This window comes from Colossoma macropomum, unplaced genomic scaffold (genome assembly GCF_904425465.1).
Source record: "Colossoma macropomum unplaced genomic scaffold, Colossoma_macropomum, whole genome shotgun sequence".
Taxonomy (NCBI): domain Eukaryota; kingdom Metazoa; phylum Chordata; class Actinopteri; order Characiformes; family Serrasalmidae; genus Colossoma; species Colossoma macropomum.
Window position 1 is genome coordinate 22,149,731 of NW_023494802.1, and position 23,621 is coordinate 22,173,351.

Sequence of the window (23,621 nt, forward strand, 5' to 3'; positions counted from 1 at the left end):
AAGAGGGTTAGAGGGATGGAGACATGGAGAAAGAGGGAGAGGGACACTAAGAATGAGGGACAGAGACACTGAGAGAAAGAAAGATGTATAGATAAACTGATAGAAAGAGGAAGAGGACAGCTGAACTCAGACACTTTGAGTCAAAGAAAGCACTGAAGTTAATCAGCCGGAAGCCATTGTGGTTAGAATTGGCGATTTTGGTGTTATTTTTCCCGGCTTTATGTCTTAGAAGACTGAACTAGCTGCATGCACAAGTGATGCCTTTTCGTCCTGATTGGTTGTTGTGTTGGATGTTGGTGAGCCGTATTATTTGTTTTTCTGCCAACAAATATGTTTCACCATGAAGACTTATTTTTCTCCTTTATGCATATATTCTGTAGAGAACTGCCAGACTGTGAGGAGAATTTTGCCAAATATTATAAAGAGTCAAAAGGTCAGAAAGAATGTTCTGTGAAACAATGACCCCACTGTTAATGTTTAATCTGATACAGATCAGATGTAGCGGCCTGCTAAGTGCAGAGCTGTTAGCGCTGCTTATGCCATGAATGCTTTAATGGGATATGGATTTGAGTATTGATCGATTGTGTACATGTTTTGTGTGTCTGTGTTTGTTTAGGCTTGTGCGAGAGGTTACAGGGGTGAATGTAAACATGCGGGTGGGCATCCACAGCGGCCGTGTGCACTGCGGAGTTCTGGGACTGAGGAAGTGGCAGTTTGACGTGTGGTCTAATGACGTCACCCTGGCCAATCACATGGAGGCTGGAGGAAAAGCAGGGTGGGACACACATGCTGAGCACACAAAACACATACATAATACATCACAGAAGCACATTCGTGTCAACACGCCAGCAGCAGAGAGATGCAGAGATACATTATGTATTTACTGTACAAATGCAGAGAGAAATCATATATGACACAGACTCTGATTCTGTAATGTTTTCAACAGAAATTCATTAAGTAAATAAATGTTAGAATGTAGATCATACGTATGAAAAATTATTAAAGATTTAAACTCATTAACAATTAATAATAGTCAGGCACCTACTATTATTACTTTTAAAAAGCAGTTAACTTTTGTTAACTTCATGCTGTTGTGTTTTACTGTTAAGCACTTGAATGCATGAAAGTAATAGTGTGTAAGCAAACAATAACTGCCATCCATGTGTATGTTTATATGTGATGCTCCTCAGGAGGATCCACATTACCAAAGCTACCCTGCAGTACCTGAATGGGGACTACGAGGTGGAGCCAGGTTTTGGAGGGGAGCGAAACGCCTACCTTAAAGAGAACAGTATCGAGACGTTCCTGGTGCTGGGCTGCAGTCAGAAACGGGTCAGTGTCTCCATCTAAATGGCCAACCTCACAGAACCACTCACTACCTATATGGAGTGCTTATGTTACATAACATGTTGTGTGTCCTGTATTTTGTATGTGATGTAAACAGAGCCCTCTTTTGGGTTTCCTTGTAAAAATACATGTTAAACTAGTATATACATGCAGTAACAACCAAAAGTTTGGAGAGATATACTGAAGAAGGGAATTCTTGATTTTTGCTGTTTTTTTTACATTTAAGGTTGTGGAATTATGGAGTAACTAAAAATCAAAATGAATCTTGATTTTTTGCAGCCTTTCATTCTTTCAGTTAACGTTTTGAGGAGTCATCTGGGTTCCTTTTCCAACAGACCTGAAATTCTACATGTGCTTAAGAGTTTTGATGTCAGAAAATATATTCCTTTTTTTTGTATTTATATTATGACCAGATAGTTAGTTCAACTAATTGTATCAACAGATATTGATAACCCACAGTTTAATACTATTGGTAAAAGTGTCATTGATAACATGCTGATATTTTTTTTATTTGTTTGAGTTTTTGTTATGGGATGGAAACTCACCTCCCGATAAAAAGGCAAATCCTTAGAAGGCTGTGCCACTTAGGAATCCAGTGTAAACCACCCCATGTGTAACTATATGACAGTAATACAGGCTGAACTGTCATTGTTATGGTAATAAAAACCTATGAAATATATTCAGACCTAATTTTTAGCATGAGAATAACCTGATACGTGTTCCTTTTTATGAAGATAACTAATGAAGAGTAAGATAAATGAGAGGTAATGAAGAGAAACCAAAAGAGAAACGCAAAGAATACTGGGTAGTGCAGTGCTACAGTGTTGATCTTATTTAAGGCTGTGAGTTTCTGCTGTTTATTTGAGTTTAAAGCATTTAACAGTGGAGATCTGACTCTGTTATCTGGGAGTTTTCAACCTTTTGCAACTCACAGCCCCACAGCCGACCGCAAAAGCTGGTGCAGCCCGCAAGATTAAACTGACCTGATCATTTAAAATGCACGCAAATATAATACAATAATTACCAAATAATTTACCAAATTTTGCCAGGCTAATACAACCCAACCTAATAAACACCAAAAAATATTTTACATTTTCTAATTCACCTAATGAGATGATGTTATTTGGCAGCTACCAATTGCTGGATGACAAGCTGAAGAAGGAAAAGTTGAATTGATGTCTGGCTTAATTTGGTTAGATGTGTAGGCACTGTTTATTTTTCTCAATTTTTTTACAGACCCCTTTTTGACTATTGATCTATGATGGATGAATTCCATATCATTGAAAAGAGAAATGTTCTACATTGACTTGCACTGAAAATATGAACAGCAAGCTTTTTCACAGCACAATCAACAAACTCTATATGTTTAACTGTGGGATTGAAAGAACAGTTCAGCCAAAAAATCTGAATTTGCACTTCTCCTTCCCCCCAAATCGAAAAGTGGGAAAAAGTATGCTACAGTTTAGACTTCCTAGGTGGCTGCAGTTCCTTAGCTATGCAGTGTACTTGTAGTTACATGGTTACTTGTTAACTGTATTGTCTTCATCCAGTGAAAAAACTAAAGCAGCAAACTTCGGTCAGCAAAGATATCTTGGGTGATCGACTGTGTGTTAAGGGAAAAATCTTAAAAAAAAAAAAATCATAAAAACTAAAAACTGTGGCTAAACTATAGCATCAGGATTATGAAGAACATGCATTCAATCAACTGGCTCCAAACTTTTGAATGGTACTGTAAATATCCACAACATTAGTTAAAAAAAACTCACACCATCATTCCATTGAACAAATATGTTCTCCGCCAGCTTTTTCATTCAAAGAAGTAATTGCACTTTAGTCAATGAAAGGTTTTTTTGTCTATCAAACTGAACCCTGCAGAAAGAGGAGAAGGCGATGATGGCAAAAATGCAGCGTGCACGTGCAAACTCCAACGAGGCCCTGATGCCTCGCTGGGTGCCTGACCGATCCTTCTCCAGGACCAAGGACTCCAAAGTCTTCCGACAGATGGTTAGATCCCTATGCCTTCTGCTTCTCCCTGTGTCTGCTGTGTCCTGTGCCCTGCTCTGTACCTGTCTGTCCCCGGCCTGTGTTTTCTCCTTTTCTTTCTCCCTTTATCTCTGTCTTTTGCTCTCTCTCTCTCTACATGAACGTCTCTGTAAAACTGTTTTTGTCCTCCTTGGCTTAAATTTGTGTTCTTTTTCAGGGTATTGATGAAACGTCCAGTAAAGACAAGTGAGTGTGGACTGTTTTCTCAAAAAAATAAACAGAAAGAGGAGAAGAGGAGTATAAGAGGAATGTTAATATATTTTACGCATCTCTTTCATGGATTGTTTGTCTATCACACTTCTCTTTCTTCACTCTCTCTCTCCCAGCCGTGGCGCACAGGAGACCATGAACCCGGAGGATGAGGTTGACGAGTTTTTGGGCCGAGCCATTGACGCGCGGAGTATCGACCAGCTGCGTAAGGATCACGTGAAGAAATTCCTTCTCACCTTCCAGACCTCCAGCCTGGAGAAAAAGGTGCGGCTCAAAGCCAGTGATTCAAATAAAACATAACATCCTAACGCTCTCGGTAGAAATCCGCTTTACTGCTGCCTGAGGGGTAATGATTTTTTTCTCCCCTGTGTTTAGTATGCGAAGAAGGTGGACGATCGCTTTGGAGGTTATGTGGCCTGTACGCTGCTGGTCTTTTGTTTCATCTCCTTCATTCAGATTGTCATCTTCCCTCAGTGAGTGGTCAGCAGACACACTTGCTCAAACACACACAAACACACACAAATACACACAGACACACACAAATATACTCTAAAGTCTAAAGCTATTTCTCTGCTGTTTCTTTAGTACGCCAGTTATGTTGGGTATTTACATCAGTATCTTCATCATCCTCGCCAACATCCTCTTCATCTGTGCCATTTACTCTTGTGTAAAGGTAAGGCAAAGTTAATGTTCTGCTTTTCTCTCTCTCTCTCCCTCACACACAAATCCCCATACAGCCATATTCAAAAGTTTGAATACCCTCCCATTCAATTACGTGATTTGTTTTCTAATTGAATAAGTTAATACATCCTCCACAGAGACACCTGGGTTGCTTTTCCAAGAGCAATGAAGATATCTAATCAAAAGTAAGATAAATAAGAGGTAATATGTATATGAAAAGATTAAATATGTTTTTCTGTAATTTTAGTGTCCAATTTCTGTTTTTTTCTGAGCTTTGGAACATATTGGAACAACAAAAGATAAAATATATAATGTGCCTTAATCGCACAGGCCATGTTCAAATTTTATTAGTTAAATTCAGCAAATAAACAGTAAGTTTGCATTAAAATGTGCAGAAGTGAGTTCTCTGTAGAGGACGCGTTAACTTATTTTTACTTAGAAAAAATTAACAAAATATGTGATTTGACCAGGGCCCAAAATTTTACATGCAACTGTACGGCCACCTTCTTTCAATCTATGTTACACTGAGTTGCCAGTTTACATCTATCTACCTCTATCCACATTCATTTTATCAGGTACAGCTATTAAATATGTAAACCCTCTAGGTTTGTAGTTGGACTGTAGCCCATCTGTTGCTGCACAGTTTGTTAGCCCCCCATACCCTGTCCATGTTGAATTGGACCATCAGCAGGACATCCGCTGACCTGATATTATGTGGGTGGTGGTAGGAATGGCCAGTATGATAACAATTATTGTTAATGAGTTGTGCCATATGACGTTACAATGCTTTTTTTCCTTATTGTCAACTTATTGAGATGCTGAAGACGTAGGCCTAATCCCATTTCTTCTTTTTTACCCCTACCCCTTGTTTTCGAGTGTCAGCCTAACCCCTTGGAACTGAGTTACAAGGGGTAGTGGTTGAAATGGGACTCTCAAATTAAATAAAGAACAAACACTGCTTCATTAACAGCTACTAGCGCTGCTCTGTAGGCGAACCTGCTGGACTATTTAAGTTAGCTAGCTAGCTGCCAAGACATTAGCATGTTATTAGCGATTTTTTGTGCCTGTTATGAAGAAAATGACCATAATCCACTGAAACGACATTAAACTAAGATAACACGATAGTTATTATAATTGTTTAACAGAGAAAATTCTCACATTTGTAGGTTTCTTTGGTCTCTTGTTCAGCCATCCGGTTTTCCTGTTTTTTTCTCATAACTCTCCGTTTGGAGGGCCATGTAGGCCCAACACTTCACCCTACCCCTCTATCTCAAGAATCAGGACACCCTACACTTAGATGTGAACACACAAGATAGATGGCTAAGGGCTAAGTGGTAGGGGCGAGGGGTGAAATGGGATTGGGCCTTAGTCATAGGATTTGACAGTGTTTTCTAAAAGTGGCTCTACTCAGGCTTCTTGTCTGTATCAGTTCAAATTTTGTGATAATTATTGTGTATCACAAAAACATCTCCAAGTGTCAAGATAATATATTTTTGCCATATCACCCACCTCTAGCTGGTGGACTACTCTCAGCACAGCGGTGACACTAACATGGTACTGGACATAGGTTTGAGATACAGCAGTGCTACTGGAGTTTTTAAACACTCACTGTCCATTTAATTAAACACACATATCTTGTTGGTCCACCCTGTAGGTGGATCGTTGGAGACTGTAGACTTTTTCATGCGTAATTTGTTTGTTGTCCTTCACCTTCCATTTCTGACAACAGGACACCGAGGTGCACCTGATACACTGTACCAGTTTAACACACACTAACACTTACACCATTTTGAGGTCAACACTTAAGAGAATTGATCTACCACCCAAATAAAACCTGCTCAGCAGTCCTGCAATACTGTAGGGTGGTAGTAACTGATAAAATGGCCAGTGAGTATGTAGCAACTAGGTGTATAAAATAAACTGGCAACTTTGTGTAAATCTAAATAGTTTTTTTTCCACTCCATTTTAATGTACTTTTGTCAGTTTGGCCAAATAAAGGCTGGCTTTACATTGTAAAACTTTGAAACTTTCTTGCAACCAGTTGTCTGCAGCATAGCTTTCATGCAATTCAAAAACAAACTTTCATGCAATGGATTGGATTACTCCACTCTTTGGCTTAATTAGCTGCTCGTATTGTTTGATACACCTTATTGTTTTCACTATATAAAGTCATCCGCCAGATGTAATTTACATATTTGCAGCGTTTTTATCCTGTTTATTTTTCCCAGCTGTCATTATCGTTCTTTTCTATCTAGGATTCTTCACTCTATATATTTACCTTTGTATCTGTTGTATGTTAAGCCTTAAAAATAAATGTAGAAGTAACCATTATGGGTTATAGCCTACCTGATGCCTTGCTGATACTGTCCTAGAAGCACAATTTTCATCACAGACTGCATGTTAGTCCCCCCATTCTGTAATTTTTTTTTTTTTGCACCCAAAAGAATCTAAGCTGTGCATAAAATTAAGGGTCATTAAGGGAGTAGAAAATGAATCTAGCTACATAAATCATGATAACAGCAGGCTACCAAGTAAGAATAAACACATTGATGGCATTTTGATTGATGTCAGTACGCTTGCAACTGTTGTGGCTGAGTTTCAGGTGAGTTGCAGGATGCCTTACATTTTGCACTTGAAGTACAGTTTAGTTTCATGTGGATTTTAAGGAACTAAAGTTTAATGAAACATTCACTGTGTAAATCCAGCCTTAGATATTGTTTTACTACTGTGTAATATGTGGTACGATGTACAGTCTGATGTTACAGCTCACATTTTGTTGAATCTCCCTCATGCTCTTTTTTCCCCAGCTCTTCCCTGCTGCCATGCAAACTGTGTCCAAGAAGATTGTTCAGTCTCGCACCAACAGCACCCTGGTGGGCGTCTTCACCATCATCCTTGTCTTCATCTCTGCCTTTGTCAATATGGTACGCAGCCAGACGTCCCAGTGCAGTGAAGAGCACCACCCACGAAATGCAGTCTTACTTTAATAAAATGTTACCTCATTCTCAAAAGCAGCCTTTAGATAGATGGCAAATGTGAAACTTATTTGCATGATATGAATCAGATGAATGACAATCAAGGGTGTGGAGCTATAAATAGATATTTTATGTTTGGGATTTGAATATGAACCGTGTGTGTGTGTGTGTGTGTGTGTGTGTGTGTGTGTGTTTGTGTGCAGTTTGCATGTGACACAGAGAAGCTTGTGGACTGTGTAGCTACTCAGCTGAACTCCTCAACAGACATGGTGACTCCCTGTATTATCTACAACCTCTCTCGCTCTGCTGAAGATGGCCTGGACATTTGCCCCAGTGACACACCCTCATGCCCCTTCCCCGAAGTAAGTGTGTTTGTCTGGGTGTGTGTAAGTGTTCAGACAGGATTAAGATGATGAGGTGAGGTAATATAGTTATGACCACTGTTTCTCAGTGATTTTAGCCATGTCAGAATCCAGCATGTCATTTACTTGTATTCTCTGTCACCCAAATGAAGTGGATTGAAGTGGATTTTCCTGCTTCATGTGTAAAACTCAGAACATTAAAATAAGTAAAATGACAAAGTTTGATTTTATGTGTGGATGTTAAATGTTGGCTGTAAATTTTTACACAAACGAAAATGCTAATGACACTGTATTCACTAATGACAGGGTTAGGGTAATCTACTTTAGGGTTAGGGTAAGTTACTATTAAATTAAATTTTGGGCATGTTTTCTATTCATGCGCAAACAAACACTGTTGGAGTTAAGGCAGTGTGTAAATTAATTAGCCACCCCAAATTGTTTATCCCATGTTACATGGTTACCAAGGGTCACAGATGTTCTGTGGTAAAATTACATTCTTCACCTTGCTACGTAAAAATTTCTCCCATCCATATAGGACTTGAGAGATTATGAAATAGGTAAGCCTTTAAAGGTCTGTGCCTGGTGACTGTTAACTGAGTTACCATGCTAACAGACTCCAATGATTATTAAAAACTAAATCATAACTTTAAAAAAAACAAATAGTAAAAATCTTTTTTTTATGTACTAAATTTTATCCATATTTTTGTCTTCTTCTACATTTGAGGTAAAGGGAAGAGGAAAACTACTTCTTGATTTATTCCTGAACTATTCCTTTAATGCCATAGATTAAAAAAATAGATGAACCTATTATACTGTCAGTCGTTTATGAACACTGCTATTCACAATGCACAGGATGAGTTAGCTGGAGTAAATTTGTATGACCACAACATAATTCTCACACGTTGATGTAATTTTTTGTGTAGTTCTGTTTCAGTCACTGTATATAGCAGCATCTCCATCACATTATTGGTATATTTCTTTCTCTCTCAGTATTTCAGCTACAGTGTGCTCCTGACCCTGCTGGCCTGCTCAGTGTTCCTGCAGATCAGTAGTATAGGAAAGCTGGCTCTCATGCTGCTTATCCAACTCACCTACCTGCTGCTCGTGGAGTGGCCAGAGGTGGCGCTGTTTGACAACGCTGACCTCTTCGTCACCTCCAATGCCCTGTGAGTACCACTCCCAGCCACCAGGCGGCACAGTGGAAACAGGAGCAAGCAACTCTGCTTTGTAGATGCATTCATACTGATATTCTCGACCTGAATTTCAGTTAAACTCTTTTGTGACAATGTTGTAAAAATAGCTGTGTAAAAAATATAATTTGGAGGGCTCTACAAATTGTTATTGAAAATAAAAGGATAAATATGTGATGACTTTATAATTGATCTAAGCTGAAAATAAACTTCTTATTATGCCATATTTTGTAAGAAGTATTTTCTAAAGGAAATTGATGATCCCTTTCTATTCTTTTTCAGAATTTTCAATGAAACTGAGGGGTAAGTTTTTTTTTTTTCTGTTTATCTGATTTTAGTAATTTGCATAATGGAATTCTAATAGTCTTTATTTTTGTACAGGTTGAATCTCAATGAAACTACCAACCAGTGGTAGGTTGGAATATATTTCATTCCCTTCAGTAAAGATATCCTTGGTATAGGAGATTTGAAATCTAGAGTATTTGATTGATGATTTATTTTAATATCAAGGAGTAACGTATGTGTGTGAGACTGCTTCTTTTTTGTGCAGTCCTTACAGTGTGACCAAAGTGTCCCTAAAGGTCATGACCCCAGTGATCCTCACAGTGTTTGTGCTGGCGCTGTATCTCCATGCCCAGCAGGTGGAGTCCACAGCGCGTCTCGACTTTCTCTGGAAGCTCCAGGTACTGTGCTCGTTGAGATTTTCAGCCATTTTTCAAAGGTAGAAGTGAATTTACAAGGTTGTCAGCACAAATGAGATATAAGAGGGCTAATCTTGGACCCAGATTCGAAATCTTAGAGTCACTTTCCAGTCTAGGTCTGGAATAATCACAGGCCTCCAGATATTTTTGAACATGTTTGATTTGTACTGAAAACATGCATAATTCATAATGATAAACTCAACTTCATTGGACAGCTTGTACAGGGAGATGCTAATGATAGAGCAAGGAAGAAACAAACAAAAAAGAGATCATCAAGAAACACACAAGCAGTCTGCATGTGTAGTGGGTGCAGAGCTGGAGGAAAAACTTATGGAACTCTGGCAAACACAGACGTTTCCTTAGAATGTAATGCACAATGTAAAGATCACCACAGGCAGAGTGACAGAGAAGATCGGGGCTAAAAAATTGCTTACCAGTAGTTCTCACTGCAGAATATGCAGGGAATGTTGTCTGCATTTTCCTAACCATCATCCCCCCATTCAAAGCTTGTATCTTCTTACACTTCTTGTTTGTAAAAGACACCAGCAAGATTTAATATGTACAGCTCCATCTTCATTTGTGTCATGTGATAATGAGATTTTGCAGATTGACTTTTTTCATTTTGTTTTATGTAGCATGTATGTTGCAACAAAACTGATGGTACATGTGATACTCTGTCTTTGTCTAACTGTCTAGTGTGTGAACGCTTTTAACAAGAAAACAAGAAATGAAAAAAATAATGCTGTAAACTTAAAAAAGTAGTTAAAAAAAAAGTACGTTAGCTGTAAATGCTGTCTACTTTCAAAATTGGTTGTGTTGCGTCTGAGATGTTTACATGACGCTTCATGCAAGTCCAAATAAAATAAACTGAAACAATTTTTTAGTCGTTTTTGTTCTGTGAGGCGGAAAGTTTTTAGTTTGTTTGAAGCCATATCAGACCTGACGCCGCTGTGAACTGTGAGAACAGCATAACTGCAATTCTGTTTCCTGAATTTGGACTGGAGTGTCAGTGACGTATGTGGCATTTATTGCAGATAGTTCATTGTTCAAACAAAACAAGAGCACCAACAAGAAAAAAAAAGCGAGCATTTTGTAACTACTGTTACCAAAGTAAGTATGTTATGTGCAGTGTGTAGGGGGCAGTACCCATACCACAATGCCCTTAACCCCCAAGACTGCACATAACTGTAATAAAATTAAAAAGGCAAAATCACATGTAAGCTTGGAAACATAAGGTTTATTTATTTCCATAATCATGATCCTAATTCCATCAGTATTGTTCATGCTTTTTCCCCTCCCTCTGGCTAAAATTTGGCAAGTTTTAAATCTAAAGTCAGGTCATTATGCAACTCGAGTCTGAGTAGCTGACTTGAGTCCACTTCTCTGGTATATGTTTTTTGGAATTGGTATTGTTTGATTTGTGTGTCAGACAGTATGGCTTTTACATAGTGCTTGTGATATGTTGCAGGATTTGTGATTATTATAAGTTGTGTGTGTTTTTTTTAGCCCCTCTCCCTCGAGAGGCTTTGCCTTTTGCTAGGCTGCCAATGTAAAAAAAGAAATTGTTCTTAATGACTCGCCTGGTTAAATAAAGCTTTCAACAAAATGAAAATATAAATATGCCAATCTTTAGTGTCTTTCTGGTCCGTTTTGGCCCTTTTGAAGTCTTGATTTGGAGTTGTCATCTTCTTAGGCCACAGAGGAGAAAGAGGAAATGGAGGAGTTGCAGGCATATAACCGCCGCCTCCTCCATAACATCCTGCCCAAAGACGTGGCAGCCCACTTTCTGGCCCGCGAACGCAGGAACGACGAGCTCTACTACCAGTCGTGCGAGTGTGTGGCTGTCATGTTTGCCTCCATCAGCAACTTCTCTGAGTTCTATGTGGAGCTTGAGGCCAACAACGAAGGCGTGGAGTGCCTGAGACTTCTCAATGAAATTATTGCTGACTTTGATGAGGTAGGAGTTGGAAGTTGGCTGTGAAGTGATGGGCGGGAGGGGGAGCATTACTTCAACTTTAGAATTGTTAAAGCATTTCTGACACTGATTGAGGTCTATTAACTGTCTTTCCATCTTTACTGTCTCAATCATCAGGCTTTGAATCTTCTGTATAGAAAGTACTACACCTCTGTTCTGTGCAATTCTTTCAACTTCCATCTGCTGCAACCTCACCTCCAGTTTTAGACAAAACATGGCCAAGTACGGAAAACATGTCTGGGGAGTTGAGGTTTTGTTGTGTCTAAGTCTGCCTACATAACATAAATAGCCATTACAGTTGTTAAGGAGCTGGTAAAATCAGCTAATCAGTATTTGATTATTTAAAAAGCATGGAAGTGAGATGTGTAGTGTTTTGAACAGAACAGTCTTTATACAAAGCTTTCTGTCAGAACAGTTTCTGACATTTGATTGAGCGCTGCCTCTGAGCTATGACTTCATGACTTTTTCTACGCATACAGCGATCAGCCAAAACATTAAAAATACCTCCTTGTTTCTACACTCATTGTCCATTTTATCAGCTCCACTTACTATATAGGTGCACTTTGTAGTTCTACAGTTACAGACTGTAGTCCATCTGTTTCTCTGATACTTTGTTAGCCCCCTTTTACCCTGTTGTTCAGTGGTCAGGACCCCCGTGGACCCTCACAGAGCAGGTACTATTTGGGTGGTGGATCATTCTCAGCACTGCAGTAACACTGACGTGGTGGTGGTGTGTTAGTGTGTGTTGCGCTGGTACGAGTGGATCAGACACAGCAGTGCTGCTGGAGTTTTTAAACCCTGTGTCCTCTCACTGTCCACTATATTATACACTCCTACCTTGTCGGTCCACCTTGTAGATGTAGAGTCAGAGATGATGGCTCATCTGCTGCTACACAGTTTGTGTCGGTCATCTTCTAGTCCTTCATCAGTGGTCACAGGACGCTGCCCACAGGACGCTGTTGGCTGGATATTTTTGGTTGGTAGACAATTCTCAGTCCAGCAGTGACACTGAGGAGTTTAAAAACTCCATCAGCACTGCTGTGACTGATCCACTCGTACCAGCACAACACACACCACCACCACGTCAGTGTTACTGCAGTGCTGAGAATGATCCACCACCCAAATAGTACCTGCTCTGTGAGGGTCCATGGGTGTCCTGACCACTGAAGAACAGGGTAAAATGGGGCTAACAAAATATGCAGAGAAAGAGATAGACTACAGTCTGTAATTGAAGGATTACATAGTGCACCTATATGGTAAACGGAGCTGATAAAATGAACAATGAGTGTAGAAATTAGTTGGTTTTAATGTAATGGCTGATTGGTGTATACACAGCAAGAATATACATAATAATACAGAATATATGTAAGAATACACAATATACATGAAGAATGCCCACCAAATAACTGTGAAGCTTTTGATTCCTGTATACTGTAGAACAGTGACAACAGAAAGACATGCTTGAATCCGTGCAGGCCAAAGGTTTCTTTTGTGACCTTTCTTCAAGGGGCACTTTGACCACATTACTACATCTGTTTTGAACATGCCTACTTGCTTTCTTCGGTGTTGCCACAATAGTCTGTAGAGTGAGATTGTAGGGTTTAAAACTGTATTAATTTTTATAAGATTAAAACCTGTACTGCCACATATAAAATGTAATAAAAAAATAAATAATAACAATAATCTTCAACTACAGAGAATTTTAAACAATGTTTTGCAAACCACACTGCATTAAATCTAATTAAACAGGCCTAATTATGCTCAGTTTGTAAAGAAACGTGGTAGTCAGTGTTTTAAGTACTGACGATATCCATGATATGCCCAGAAATGCATATTGTGACATAATTTATCACAATAATGATAAAATATCATCATATTGCCCATCCCCAAGTTAAGGGGTGCTGTGCTACAGGAAGCTGGATAACATGACATATAACATTAAATGCTAGTTTTGGGGTGAAATGCCCCTTTAAAGTGTCCAATCTCTGTAAACCTCTGTAAACATGCTCTGTAAACCATTAATCTGTGTCTTTTACTATCCTTTAGATCATCAGTGAAGAGAAATACAGGCAGCTGGAAAAGATTAAGACCATAGGCAGCACCTACATGGCAGCTTCAGGCCTGAACGATTCCACCTATGACAAAGAGGGCCGCACTCATATCACAGCGCTTGCGGACTACGCCATGAGGCTCCGCGAGCAGATGAAATACATTAACGAGCACTCCTTCAACAACTTCCAGATGAAGATTGGTAGGGGAGAATAATTTGTAGTAGCAAGAAACATTTATTTTTCACTATGACCTCTAAACTTTACTGCACTTTAAAATGCATTGATTTAAACCCATCATTGTATTCTCATGTAAGAAACACCCAATTTGTAACAGTTCATTATTTCTCATTCTCTACAGGACTAAACATTGGGCCAGTAGTAGCTGGGGTTATTGGAGCCAGGAAGCCCCAGTACGACATCTGGGGAAACACAGTAAATGTGGCCAGTCGCATGGACAGCACGGGGGTACCAGATCGCATTCAGGTGCAATAAATGACTGAGTCTCATTCAGACAAGTTGAATTTAGAGTTGCTGTTTTAAGATTTGAAAAGCTGGCCTGATGATACATTAGAAAGTTATCAATGTCCTGAATGTGTACTGTTTTTGAATATGTGATAAAAGGATGTGTCATAAAAAGATTTGGGTTGAATAAGTGCAAATTGTTCATTTACTTTAATCTGCATATGAACATAAAACAGTAGTGTTGTATAGCAAATATTGCATTACAGATTTAAGCATACTCCTGGTTCGTTGTGACACAAGTCAAATGTTACCAAGGGCTGTCAAACAATTGTGATTAATAAAATTAATTTGTGTGGTTCATTTTGATTAATTACAGTTGTTATTAGCTTAAAATTTACCCTAAAGAAAGATTTTTTTAAATTATGTGTGCACTGACTTCTTTGCAGTTGTAGACCTCTCTCTTTTATAACGCTACATTATATTTTATTTTGAGGTTAAATGTAGACTTCTGCTTTGTTGTTGCTTTTGTTAGTTTGCTGCTTGATTTATTCATAGTTCATAATATTCATAGTACACCGTCCAGTGTAGTCTTGTAAAAGGCATCCACAAGTGCTAACGTTACTGATATTGCCAGTGTTAAACTAATGACATGTTTGCGTGTTCATGCATCACTGACAGCACTAATAGTAACAAATTTCTTTCTATACAGTGATGCACTTCCTTCATTCCAGTTTAATCTGGCACACAGTTAATTGAATGTTGATGATCTGCTATGTTACCATATGACTCTTGCAGGTAACCACGGACCTGCACCAAGTGTTAGCAAGCAAAGGGTACCAGTTGGAGTGCCGTGGCGTCATAAAAGTCAAAGGCAAGGGGGAGATGACCACATACTTCCTGAATGATGGACCGCCCAGCAGTTAGCAGCGTGTTAGCATTCCTCTGAATCCCATACGTCTCCAGAAACATCGTGGAGGAAGGTTGCGCAAGACAAACTGAAGTCAAACAAGTAGCCATGTCATCACTTGAAGGAAAAAAATTGCATACGTACAAAAATATGAACAGAAAGAAAATATAAACTCCGGGATAGGGAGTTGTCATGCAGCAGTGACATGTTTGGCTGTACACTCTGAAGGACGATTGTTTCTGTCTTTAAGCCTCTTTCTCAGGCTACTTGAAAGATGCAAAGTCTGTTTATTTAACAAAGGCCTTTTGTCGCCGAAGAAAAACGCTGTACATAAGGCATTTTCTCCTATTTTTTTCCTCTGTTATTTTATTTCAGGAGAATATAAATGCAGGTACTTATGTTTTTGTTTCAGATTAGGTTATTTATTTTAATTTTGATGTTTTGTGCAAAAAGTCCTTTATGAGAAACAATGTGAAACATGCATACACATCTATACCGTACAGAAGCATGTACGTCTGTATATTTGTGTGTGTACAAATTACAGTATGTGTATAAATATCGAAGAGAAATATTGACCAAAGACCAAAGTATTTAATAGAAAAGGTTCTCATGAAGACAACGTTTTGAATATTGTCTAATGCTCTTAAGGCCTCTCCCCTTTTTTGTTCCAGTTTTGAGAGTGAAGCCCGGGATAATTCGATCAACATAAGTGACACAAAAGTCATTTAAGTCTTGGAATTTTAGCTTCTTGTCGAGATGAAGGATTGAGCGGAATCGACCAGAAGGCCCGACTTTTAGAATAACCGCATTAGATCCCATGGATGGAAAGTTAAAGGCGGTGTCTCATTCTGTATGGAACATGATCACGCCTGGGCTTACAACATGTCCGCCAGAGAGACCGCAGTTTTGTTTCCTTCGTTCCATCAGCCGTCTCTTCTTTTTCAAAGAAGTATTTTTTGGTACAAAACAAAATAAAAAGGAAAAAAAGTTTGTTTTGTTTTTGTTGGTTTTTGTTTTTTTGGAGGCATTGGGGGAAAGCCACGGCATTGGATACCACGGTACCAGACAGTTTACTGAGTTCCAATTCACAACAGAGAGACTTTTGCTTTTTTTTTTAAAGAGAGAGAGAGAGAGAGAAATATATCTATAAATTATGACTGAATACTGTGCTTTGTAATCTCGAAGGGGCATAACTCTTTTCACTGTGAGGTTTCTATGATATGACAAACTGCTTTTCTTGCCAAACCTAACTGCTCTAAAGCATGTCTGATTGTGGTATCTTCTCGACAAATTCTTTTCTGTTTGTTTCTCTGAAGTTTTAATGTTGGGTATTTTGTATCACCTGTGTATTCATCATTTTTATTATTCCTATTATGGTTGTTATTAATATGCATTTGATTATGATTCCATTCCAACTTAGGAGAAGGAACAAGGCATGAACAAGCTGTTTGGGATGGATGTTTGAGTGTATTGGTACTAAATGGGTCAGCTGTGGTCAGTGATGTAGGGTCAGCTGAACAGTATTTGCTTTGTTTATTCCTCGAATGCCCTTTTGAAAAAAGTCATTCTATGAGGATGAGATTTGTCAGTCATGCAAGAAACGTGAGTTTGGTGTTCCTTATTCTGTCTGTAGGATTGCAGAATTATGTCGCTGTCGTAACAAAACCATTTATCTCTGAAACGGAAACTTTGGAGGCGAAGGAAAAAAAAGGTTTGTAACTTTTAATGTATGTTAATGTAACAAGAGTTTATTCAGAGTTACTTTTCTGTTTGTTCATTCATAATGAAGTGTTCACACAATTTAAAGGGCAGCTGGTGTTTTCAAATTGTGTAGAAAATATAGAAATTCCGAAGGTTTTGATACGACAGCGATGACATGTAAATGAAAGGCTTCATGCCTTTGCAGGCCAGTTGGCAGCTGCGCCATCCAACTGATCTAACAGACGTGAAAAACCCTCCACTGCATGTGTGCAGTACGCAGTAGAGTGCAGTTGCCTTAATTGAACAAAACTTAAGTGTATATTAACAGTGCCTCTCTGTCTCATGTGGTCCACATTACAAAAAACATCTGAGGCTCCTGAACAGTCCTCGTAGCTTCATCATTGAAAATGTCATTTCCATCATTCCGACTACTTATTTCCAGATATTAACTTGCATGGTAACAGCCCAAGCCGTGTCTTTCTCCTGCTGAGTATTCCTTACTTGCTTAAAAAATTGCCATGGTAGTAGCACTGGTTCATTGCATATGTCAGTTGATCACATTTGTAACCAAAAGCAGTTGCAGTTTTTTTTCCTTTGATTTGGTCCCTCCAGTTTATGTAATGAAGGAGTCAAGGATGCAGGATGAAGGCTCAATGGGAGGGAAAGGGCATAGTGTTGGATCAGTTGTGGGCAGGTAAAATGTATTTTAAAGAAGTATTTTAGTACTACTGACTCTCACACTGGGGCCTGTGTGATCAGGCTGAACGACTCCTGATCGCTCCTTTTATTTCTGTACACTTTAGTTTGATTTTCTGTTTTCTTTTAGTCAAAAGACTAGAGAAGGGACTAGCTTTTCAACATGCAATGGAAAGATAAATATAGAAATAACTTTTCCCCTCCTACAAAATAAAGAATAATGTCTGTTTCGATTGTTTTTATTGTTGCAGATGAGTCATTTCTTCTTGATTTTATGTGGAGCTCTTCGTGAAAAAAGGATGTAACTGAATTTAATTGAGTTTTTTTTTTTTCAAAGGAAAAAAAAAACCACAAAGCCAACATTATATGATTTTTATAAACAAATTTAATGAAATTGTGATTCCTTTCAAAATAATTACTAAAAACATGAAACAAAATGTAAGTGAAGGTTGAAAAGATTTAAAATCCACTAGCACATGTAAGTATGGTGTCAACACAATAAAAGAAATGGTGTAAGTAATTAGAAAATCCCTGGAAATCTCTGACAATTAAGGAAAAAAAATAGAAGTGAAGAAGTAAATCAAGAATATGAAATGCTTGATAGATTGAATATATATTAATGTACCAATGTGCAAAGCCAACACTTTCATCATTCTGCTGCTTGTAAGGTTCTTTATTGTATTAGCCTTTTTTTGGTGTGTGTGTTGCTGTGTATGGATGCACTACATGATGAGATGCTTCAGTTAACTGGTTCAGTTGTGCTTCAAATCCTTTCTGGTAAAGAATTTTGCCAACTGTAGATGGTTTCACTCTGGAAGATCAAGATCATTTCAACAGATAATTCGTTAGGTTTCAAGTTTTTCTTCACAGCTCTGGTTATTTTACTGTTACCAAACAGTCTCTTTCCTTCATCAAAGTAAGTCTGTTAAGTAACCATCCAATGGTTCTTTCCTATCTTCTTTCTTTTTCAGGAAATTTCAGTTCTCTATGGATAATGTCTGGCTATGATTCTTTTTCTTGTTCTTTTTGTTTATGGTATCTTCAAGTTGTAGCTAACTTGAATGTTCATGTTGATTCATACATAGTGATCAAAGGCACCTGAGGCAAGCAAATACTTGAAAAAATTTACATTTACAGCTTTATTATATGCACTCACTCACGGCAACTGGAAACATCTAACCAACAAAAACTAGTTTCATTTATGTAACCTAACAGAAATAACCTTCGTTTAATACAGTCTTGTGTAAAAGTTTGGCCACTTTTGATCAAATTACTTAACACAAACTCTACACAGAACAGGCCTCTGCAAATTGTAATGCACTGCTACTGTTTATTTGCTGAATTTAACAGTATGTTAAATCCAGCAAATAATTTAAGAATTTAAATATATAGAAATATACCATATTTAAGTGTGTTCTTTGTGGAAGTTGTGTTAACTTATTGGCAAATAACCATTTGACTAGAGGTGCCCAAACGTTTGCATAAGACTGTTTTATGCTCATATGATTGAATATCCATTTAACAGGCAGAATTTCATAATTTCCAAACCCAGGTCAGGTTGTAGCTGTGAGTAACCAAAGACACTCTGCTACTGCAAACTGGTGCTGTAAATATTTTAGAGCCTGCATTGAGATGCATGTGTTGAGCCCTCAGAATCTCTGTAATGAAAACACTGGCTGCCTCCTTCCATCTTCCAACGACATCCCATCTGTACGTTAAACAAAGCTGGCATTATTACTTATTACTTATCACATGCAAATTTGTGATAAGTAGTGCCAAACTATCACTGTTAAATGTGACGTGATGCGTGAGAGATGGGTTGTTAGAGGATAGTGCATAAGCTTTCTTTTCATTAGTAAGACAAATAACTTCAGATTAAATACTTGCGATAATTATATGTATCACTCGCAAGCTTTATTTGAGCGTAAAATACATTTTAAAATCCATTGCAATTGGCAGCATTATAGGGAGTGGATGTAACTTAACAAGCTACACAAAGCATTTGATAAAATCTGCACATCCAGAGCTTTGACATTTTTTTATGATGGTGGATCTACATCTGCATTTATGTGTAATTTATATTATGGTAAAGGGGATCTTCAAAACTGTCAAAGATTAGGCAGCAACATCACTAGTATTCCAGCACTGCAGTTTCAGCATGTACTGAGTAAACTACAGTATGAGGAATGTTAAGAACAAGTCACTTTATTAGCAGAGCTAGGAGCAACACTGTCAAAGAGAAAAAAAGATCCATTCTGACAGTTTTGGCAAAGAAGCTCAAAATAAGCTGAACTCCCGATCAGTCATGGACATCTCCTTCACAAATCTGAAATAACAAAGACATGCTGAGTAGACAAAAGCTGCATTAGCCATTTGTCTCACATGACAGTATGGCATGTCTGCACTCACTGGCCACTTTATCTGAAACAGATGGAGTAATTGTGACCAGTTAGTGCAGAACAACTAGTATAATTTAATGCAACATAGAAGATACAAAATTTACACAAGATGTTGTGGAAGTAGAGCTTTTCATACTTAGTCATTTCGCTGTTCTTGCGGGGAAAGCGACGGACTTTAGTCCAAGAATGATTAATCTTAGGTTCACCGATGGGCAGCCACCACCCGTACTGCTGATTGTCCGTTAAAGGCACACAGTACAGCTGGTTAGGAGCTGGAAGAAAGAAACCACTTCAGCAAACCCCACACATTAAGAAATGTGGGCAGAAATGTTATCCAACACAATTTTAATGTATTTATTTTAACTTACATCTGGGTGTCTGTACCCGTCTGATCATCTCCTTGTATTTCTTCTGACTGCCCTGATGTATGTTTGCAGTGAAGGAAGTTGGCTGGTTGTAGATGCTGCATGTGTCAGTACACGTCAGTCTTCTTGGGGAACTGATTGGGGGGAGCTCTGGACGTTTATCCCATCTGGAGTCTTCGGTTTTAAACAGTGGTGGATAGAGCAAGACAAATCAAGTAAGAATATTAGGCCTCTTTCACCAACATATTTCTCAGTTTTTTCTTAAATGTGCTCTTGAGAAAAGTCCTAAAAAAAGTCTACGCCAGAATCACGACGGGTTCTTAAAGTGCAGAACTGTTCATACCTTTGTGCTGTTGAATGTGTGTAGATTCTGTTCTTACCCAAGAACAAATCCCACTTAAGAGAAGATTGATGAATGACAGACTTCATGAAAGCTGTGTAAGTGGCTTTTAGGAAGACATTTTGTTTTAAGAAGGATTGGTGAATGAGGCCCATTCTCAATTCAATGAAACAGTGGCTCAGGTTGAAAGAGAAGTAGCTAGAAATTACAACTTGGTATTCTGATGTTACACTAAGTCCTTAAGTTCCCTTAAAACTACTGCGGAACACATGAATATGTCCAGCAGCAATCAGTGTAAGAAGTTAATTTCAAGTCAAGACACAATCACAATTTATAGTGTAAGTGAACTTTTCCTAATCTTAAAACACGATCTGCTGTCTTGCTTTTATTTCAGTCTACACTGTGATGACAAACTTTCAAAGCTGGTGTAGGGTTAGTTTGGACACACCTACTCTTAGAGGTTTTCCTTGTTTGTTTTTTTTATAGTAGTGACGACATCAGAACAGATAAACAAATCATTAGCAATTATCCCCTCTTGAACTGCAGGTTTACAGACCCTTCATCATTCTCTTAAGCAGCTTTTTGGAGAGCCACCTGGAGCGCTTTTGTAAAAGAAATAAAGAAGACAAACTTACTCAAAACCACTTGTTAGGTGCTTTTAAAAACGCTCTTTTTTAATAATTCCGTACAAAAGCACTTTCTTTGTCTTAGAAACTAATTTTATTTGCACTGAAGCGTAAAGCGTTTAGATCTGAATGTCTTTAAGGAATGAAAAATGCACCTTCGGTTTGTTGTGTCCAGACCTTTCAAGTTAAATATAGCGCTGTAAAGTCACAGAACTGAGTATGATTAACGTTGTTTAACAGGTAACGCTCATCGCTCTGTGTGCTGTGGCTGAATTACTGTGAAAAGTCTGTGAAAATGAGACTCGGCTGATTTTCCAGCGTTAGTTAGTTCACACCAGTTCCAGCTTAGCTTAGCTTGTTAGCAATACTAACGTTACCTGAAGTTAAGGCTAAACCGTACAGGTACGTTACCTTGTGCGTCTGACTTTCTCAGTGACGAAGGTATCATCCTGTCCCCGAAGGGGCTCTGATAGCCCAGATTTGTGATGCCAAAGAAAGCCATTGAAGTTATTTTGGGAAATGAAGGAGCTGCTCTGTTTACCAGCCGCTCTGAATCACACACGCTGTTCGGTGTTACTATGGTTACTGGCTCCGCCTCCTCAGCCACGTGACTGCACTGAACTCTTCAGTCCTCTTTTTAACTTTTAATTTATTTTATATCAATGGAAATGTTCATATTCATAAATGATTAAAGAATAAACTGTGTTCCATTCAGAATATAAATGATTATATCTGCACTGACTGCGCTGAAGAGCAGTGAAGAATTTCTCTTCACCTAAGAAAATCATATTCACAAACATATTTTAACTTGGTAGTGAGTGTTTGGTGCTGAAAATATTAATGTAAGAATAAATACACCGCATTAATCTACATTAACACAATGAATAGCGATTTAATATTTCTTTTTCTGCTTATTAATGCGTTTGTGTAACCATTCCCAAACTTACCCCTATGATAGGCTGGTCATCTCTTACCTAGTTTATCTGATCATTGCTTCATCAAATTAAATCAGGTGTGCTGTTATTTCTAACCCTCATTCCATGGACACACCATCCTACATATAAACTCCTTTGGTCTGGTGTTTTACAAAGTCCCTATTGCCCCATCTGTTGCATTTCTACGCACATGTCCTGCCTACCTTCTGGACAAAAACAGTTCATCACACTGGTAGAGTCGGAGGGAGAAGGGGGTTGCTCCCCAGTGCCACCATGGTTGAAAAAAAGCATCGCTAAAGTCCTCTCTAGAGTGGTGAAGAAGTGCCCTATTGGCTGCCCTTCACAATGGGATAAAGATGCCCCTTCATACAGTAAATTATGATGATGTGCCCTCTAGAGCAAGAAAATTTGATTACATGTCTTAATGAGTGACCGTCTAAAAACACATAAAGATTAAAATTAAAATGTTATGAAGTGCCACATAAGGTGCCCTTACAGTGATCTAAACTTGACTTTTCTGACTGGGGCCCTTCCAATGTAAAACAGAGCCGTTATGAAGTGCTGTCTTTGCTGTGTAGAGAAAATGGGAGGCTGAGAGACATTTTTTGACAATGTGAAAGATTTTTCAGGATCACTAAAATAATAAATGTTTCAATCACATTGTACTCATGGCTCTCTTTGTGTATGTGTGCAGATATACCTGTGTGTGCCTTCTTTGAACTTCTTTGCTTTCTCTTGATCAATGAAAAAAAGGAAAAGTGGGAAATGTGATGTGAGATGATGTAAGCAAGACTGTAGCCCATTAAAAGGTGTTTTGACTTATAAATAATGGTATAATCAAACGCAATAGCTTAAGACCAGTGGTTTTTATTTTATGTAATGGTATATTAATGAATAGAACTGAAATGGCCTATGAAGGATGACATGACCTGTAGGTAAAAGGAACAAAGTTGTTAGTTATAATAGAACTCAGAGTCAGAGTTGCATGTGATGGTAAGACAGATCAGGTGAGGTGAGGTAATGGAGTGGGAACCCTCTCTAACCCAGTATAAAGAATTTGTCAGGTTTATTACAATTTGACTAGTCATAATTATCTATGAATGAGTGATGTTTTTATAATTAAGATCTGTAATATTTATTGTTACTAGTAAAAAGATGTTGCCATCTGTAATTATGTTAAAGAGATCTGTAATTCAATTTTAACTTGTAAAAATATCATTTTAATAGCAAAAGAAACATTTCACTAGTTAAATGAAATTACAGATTTCTATTATTTTTTTCTTACTAGTCAGAAGTATATTTTGAGTAGTTGGGATGACATTTTTACTAGTAAAAACTCAATTATGACTTGTATTGCTGTTGTCGTTTTAGGCTAAAATGATTTGCCATAGTCTGGTGCATGTCAATAGTAACATGATCATAAATGCTCATTTTGGATGGAAAAATCACACTTAAACATTTAAATTGACCAACCATAGTCCTCCTTTTGCATGACATGGAGGTGGGTCAATTCCAATCAAGGCAAGAGGGTTAGTGACAGTGCTGTATGTTGTGCACTGTATTGTGCAGTAGATGACCCTTTTTTTTCTCTGCTGCCCCTCAAAAATAAATTTATTTATTTATTTTTTTTAGGGGGGGTTTGGTTTTTATGCCCT

General features: G+C 38.1%; 2 protein-coding genes across 9 annotated transcripts in view; one reads left to right on the top strand and one right to left on the bottom strand.

Moving 5' to 3' along the window:
• Positions 1 to 17,541, top strand: part of adcy6a (adenylate cyclase 6a) — a 92,592-nt gene extending 75,051 nt beyond the window's left edge. For all 8 annotated transcript variants that reach the window (XM_036592452.1, XM_036592456.1, XM_036592453.1 and 5 more), the window contains 17 exons: positions 617 to 775; positions 1,191 to 1,332; positions 3,223 to 3,351; positions 3,548 to 3,576; positions 3,717 to 3,864; positions 3,976 to 4,073; positions 4,186 to 4,273; positions 7,089 to 7,205; positions 7,460 to 7,618; positions 8,609 to 8,784; positions 9,091 to 9,111; positions 9,190 to 9,219; positions 9,359 to 9,491; positions 11,203 to 11,466; positions 13,531 to 13,735; positions 13,894 to 14,018; positions 14,793 to 17,541. In XM_036592452.1, the coding sequence (XP_036448345.1) occupies positions 617 to 775; positions 1,191 to 1,332; positions 3,223 to 3,351; positions 3,548 to 3,576; positions 3,717 to 3,864; positions 3,976 to 4,073; positions 4,186 to 4,273; positions 7,089 to 7,205; positions 7,460 to 7,618; positions 8,609 to 8,784; positions 9,091 to 9,111; positions 9,190 to 9,219; positions 9,359 to 9,491; positions 11,203 to 11,466; positions 13,531 to 13,735; positions 13,894 to 14,018; positions 14,793 to 14,921 (2,152 nt within the window). In that variant the 3' untranslated portion in view covers positions 14,922 to 17,541. The remainder of the gene's footprint in view (positions 1 to 616; positions 776 to 1,190; positions 1,333 to 3,222; positions 3,352 to 3,547; positions 3,577 to 3,716; positions 3,865 to 3,975; positions 4,074 to 4,185; positions 4,274 to 7,088; positions 7,206 to 7,459; positions 7,619 to 8,608; positions 8,785 to 9,090; positions 9,112 to 9,189; positions 9,220 to 9,358; positions 9,492 to 11,202; positions 11,467 to 13,530; positions 13,736 to 13,893; positions 14,019 to 14,792) is intronic.
• Positions 17,542 to 19,490: 1,949 nt separating this feature from the next.
• On the bottom strand, positions 19,491 to 21,597 carry LOC118823082 (testis-expressed protein 49-like). The gene is made up of 4 exons (XM_036592465.1): positions 21,443 to 21,597; positions 20,069 to 20,239; positions 19,837 to 19,972; positions 19,491 to 19,627 (listed from the first exon to the last, which is right to left on the bottom strand). Exons 1-4 carry the CDS (start codon positions 21,531 to 21,533, stop codon positions 19,579 to 19,581), a joined length of 447 nt encoding a protein of 148 aa, XP_036448358.1. The 5' UTR covers positions 21,534 to 21,597; the 3' UTR covers positions 19,491 to 19,578.
• Positions 21,598 to 23,621: the final 2,024 nt, after the last annotated feature.

What these genes read in the sequence shown, in the direction of transcription:
- LOC118823082 (XM_036592465.1), bottom strand. Translation starts at nt 21,533, where the DNA reads ATGGCTTTCTTTGGCATCACAAATCTGGGCTATCAGAGCCCCTTCGGG. An exon ending in GAGAAAGTCAGACGCACAAG is followed by an intron (nt 20,240 to 21,442) that starts GTAACGTACCTG and finishes TTAAAACCGAAG; the next exon opens with ACTCCAGATGGGATAAACGT. An exon ending in ACGGGTACAGACACCCAGAT is followed by an intron (nt 19,973 to 20,068) that starts GTAAGTTAAAAT and finishes TCTTTCTTCCAG; the next exon opens with CTCCTAACCAGCTGTACTGT.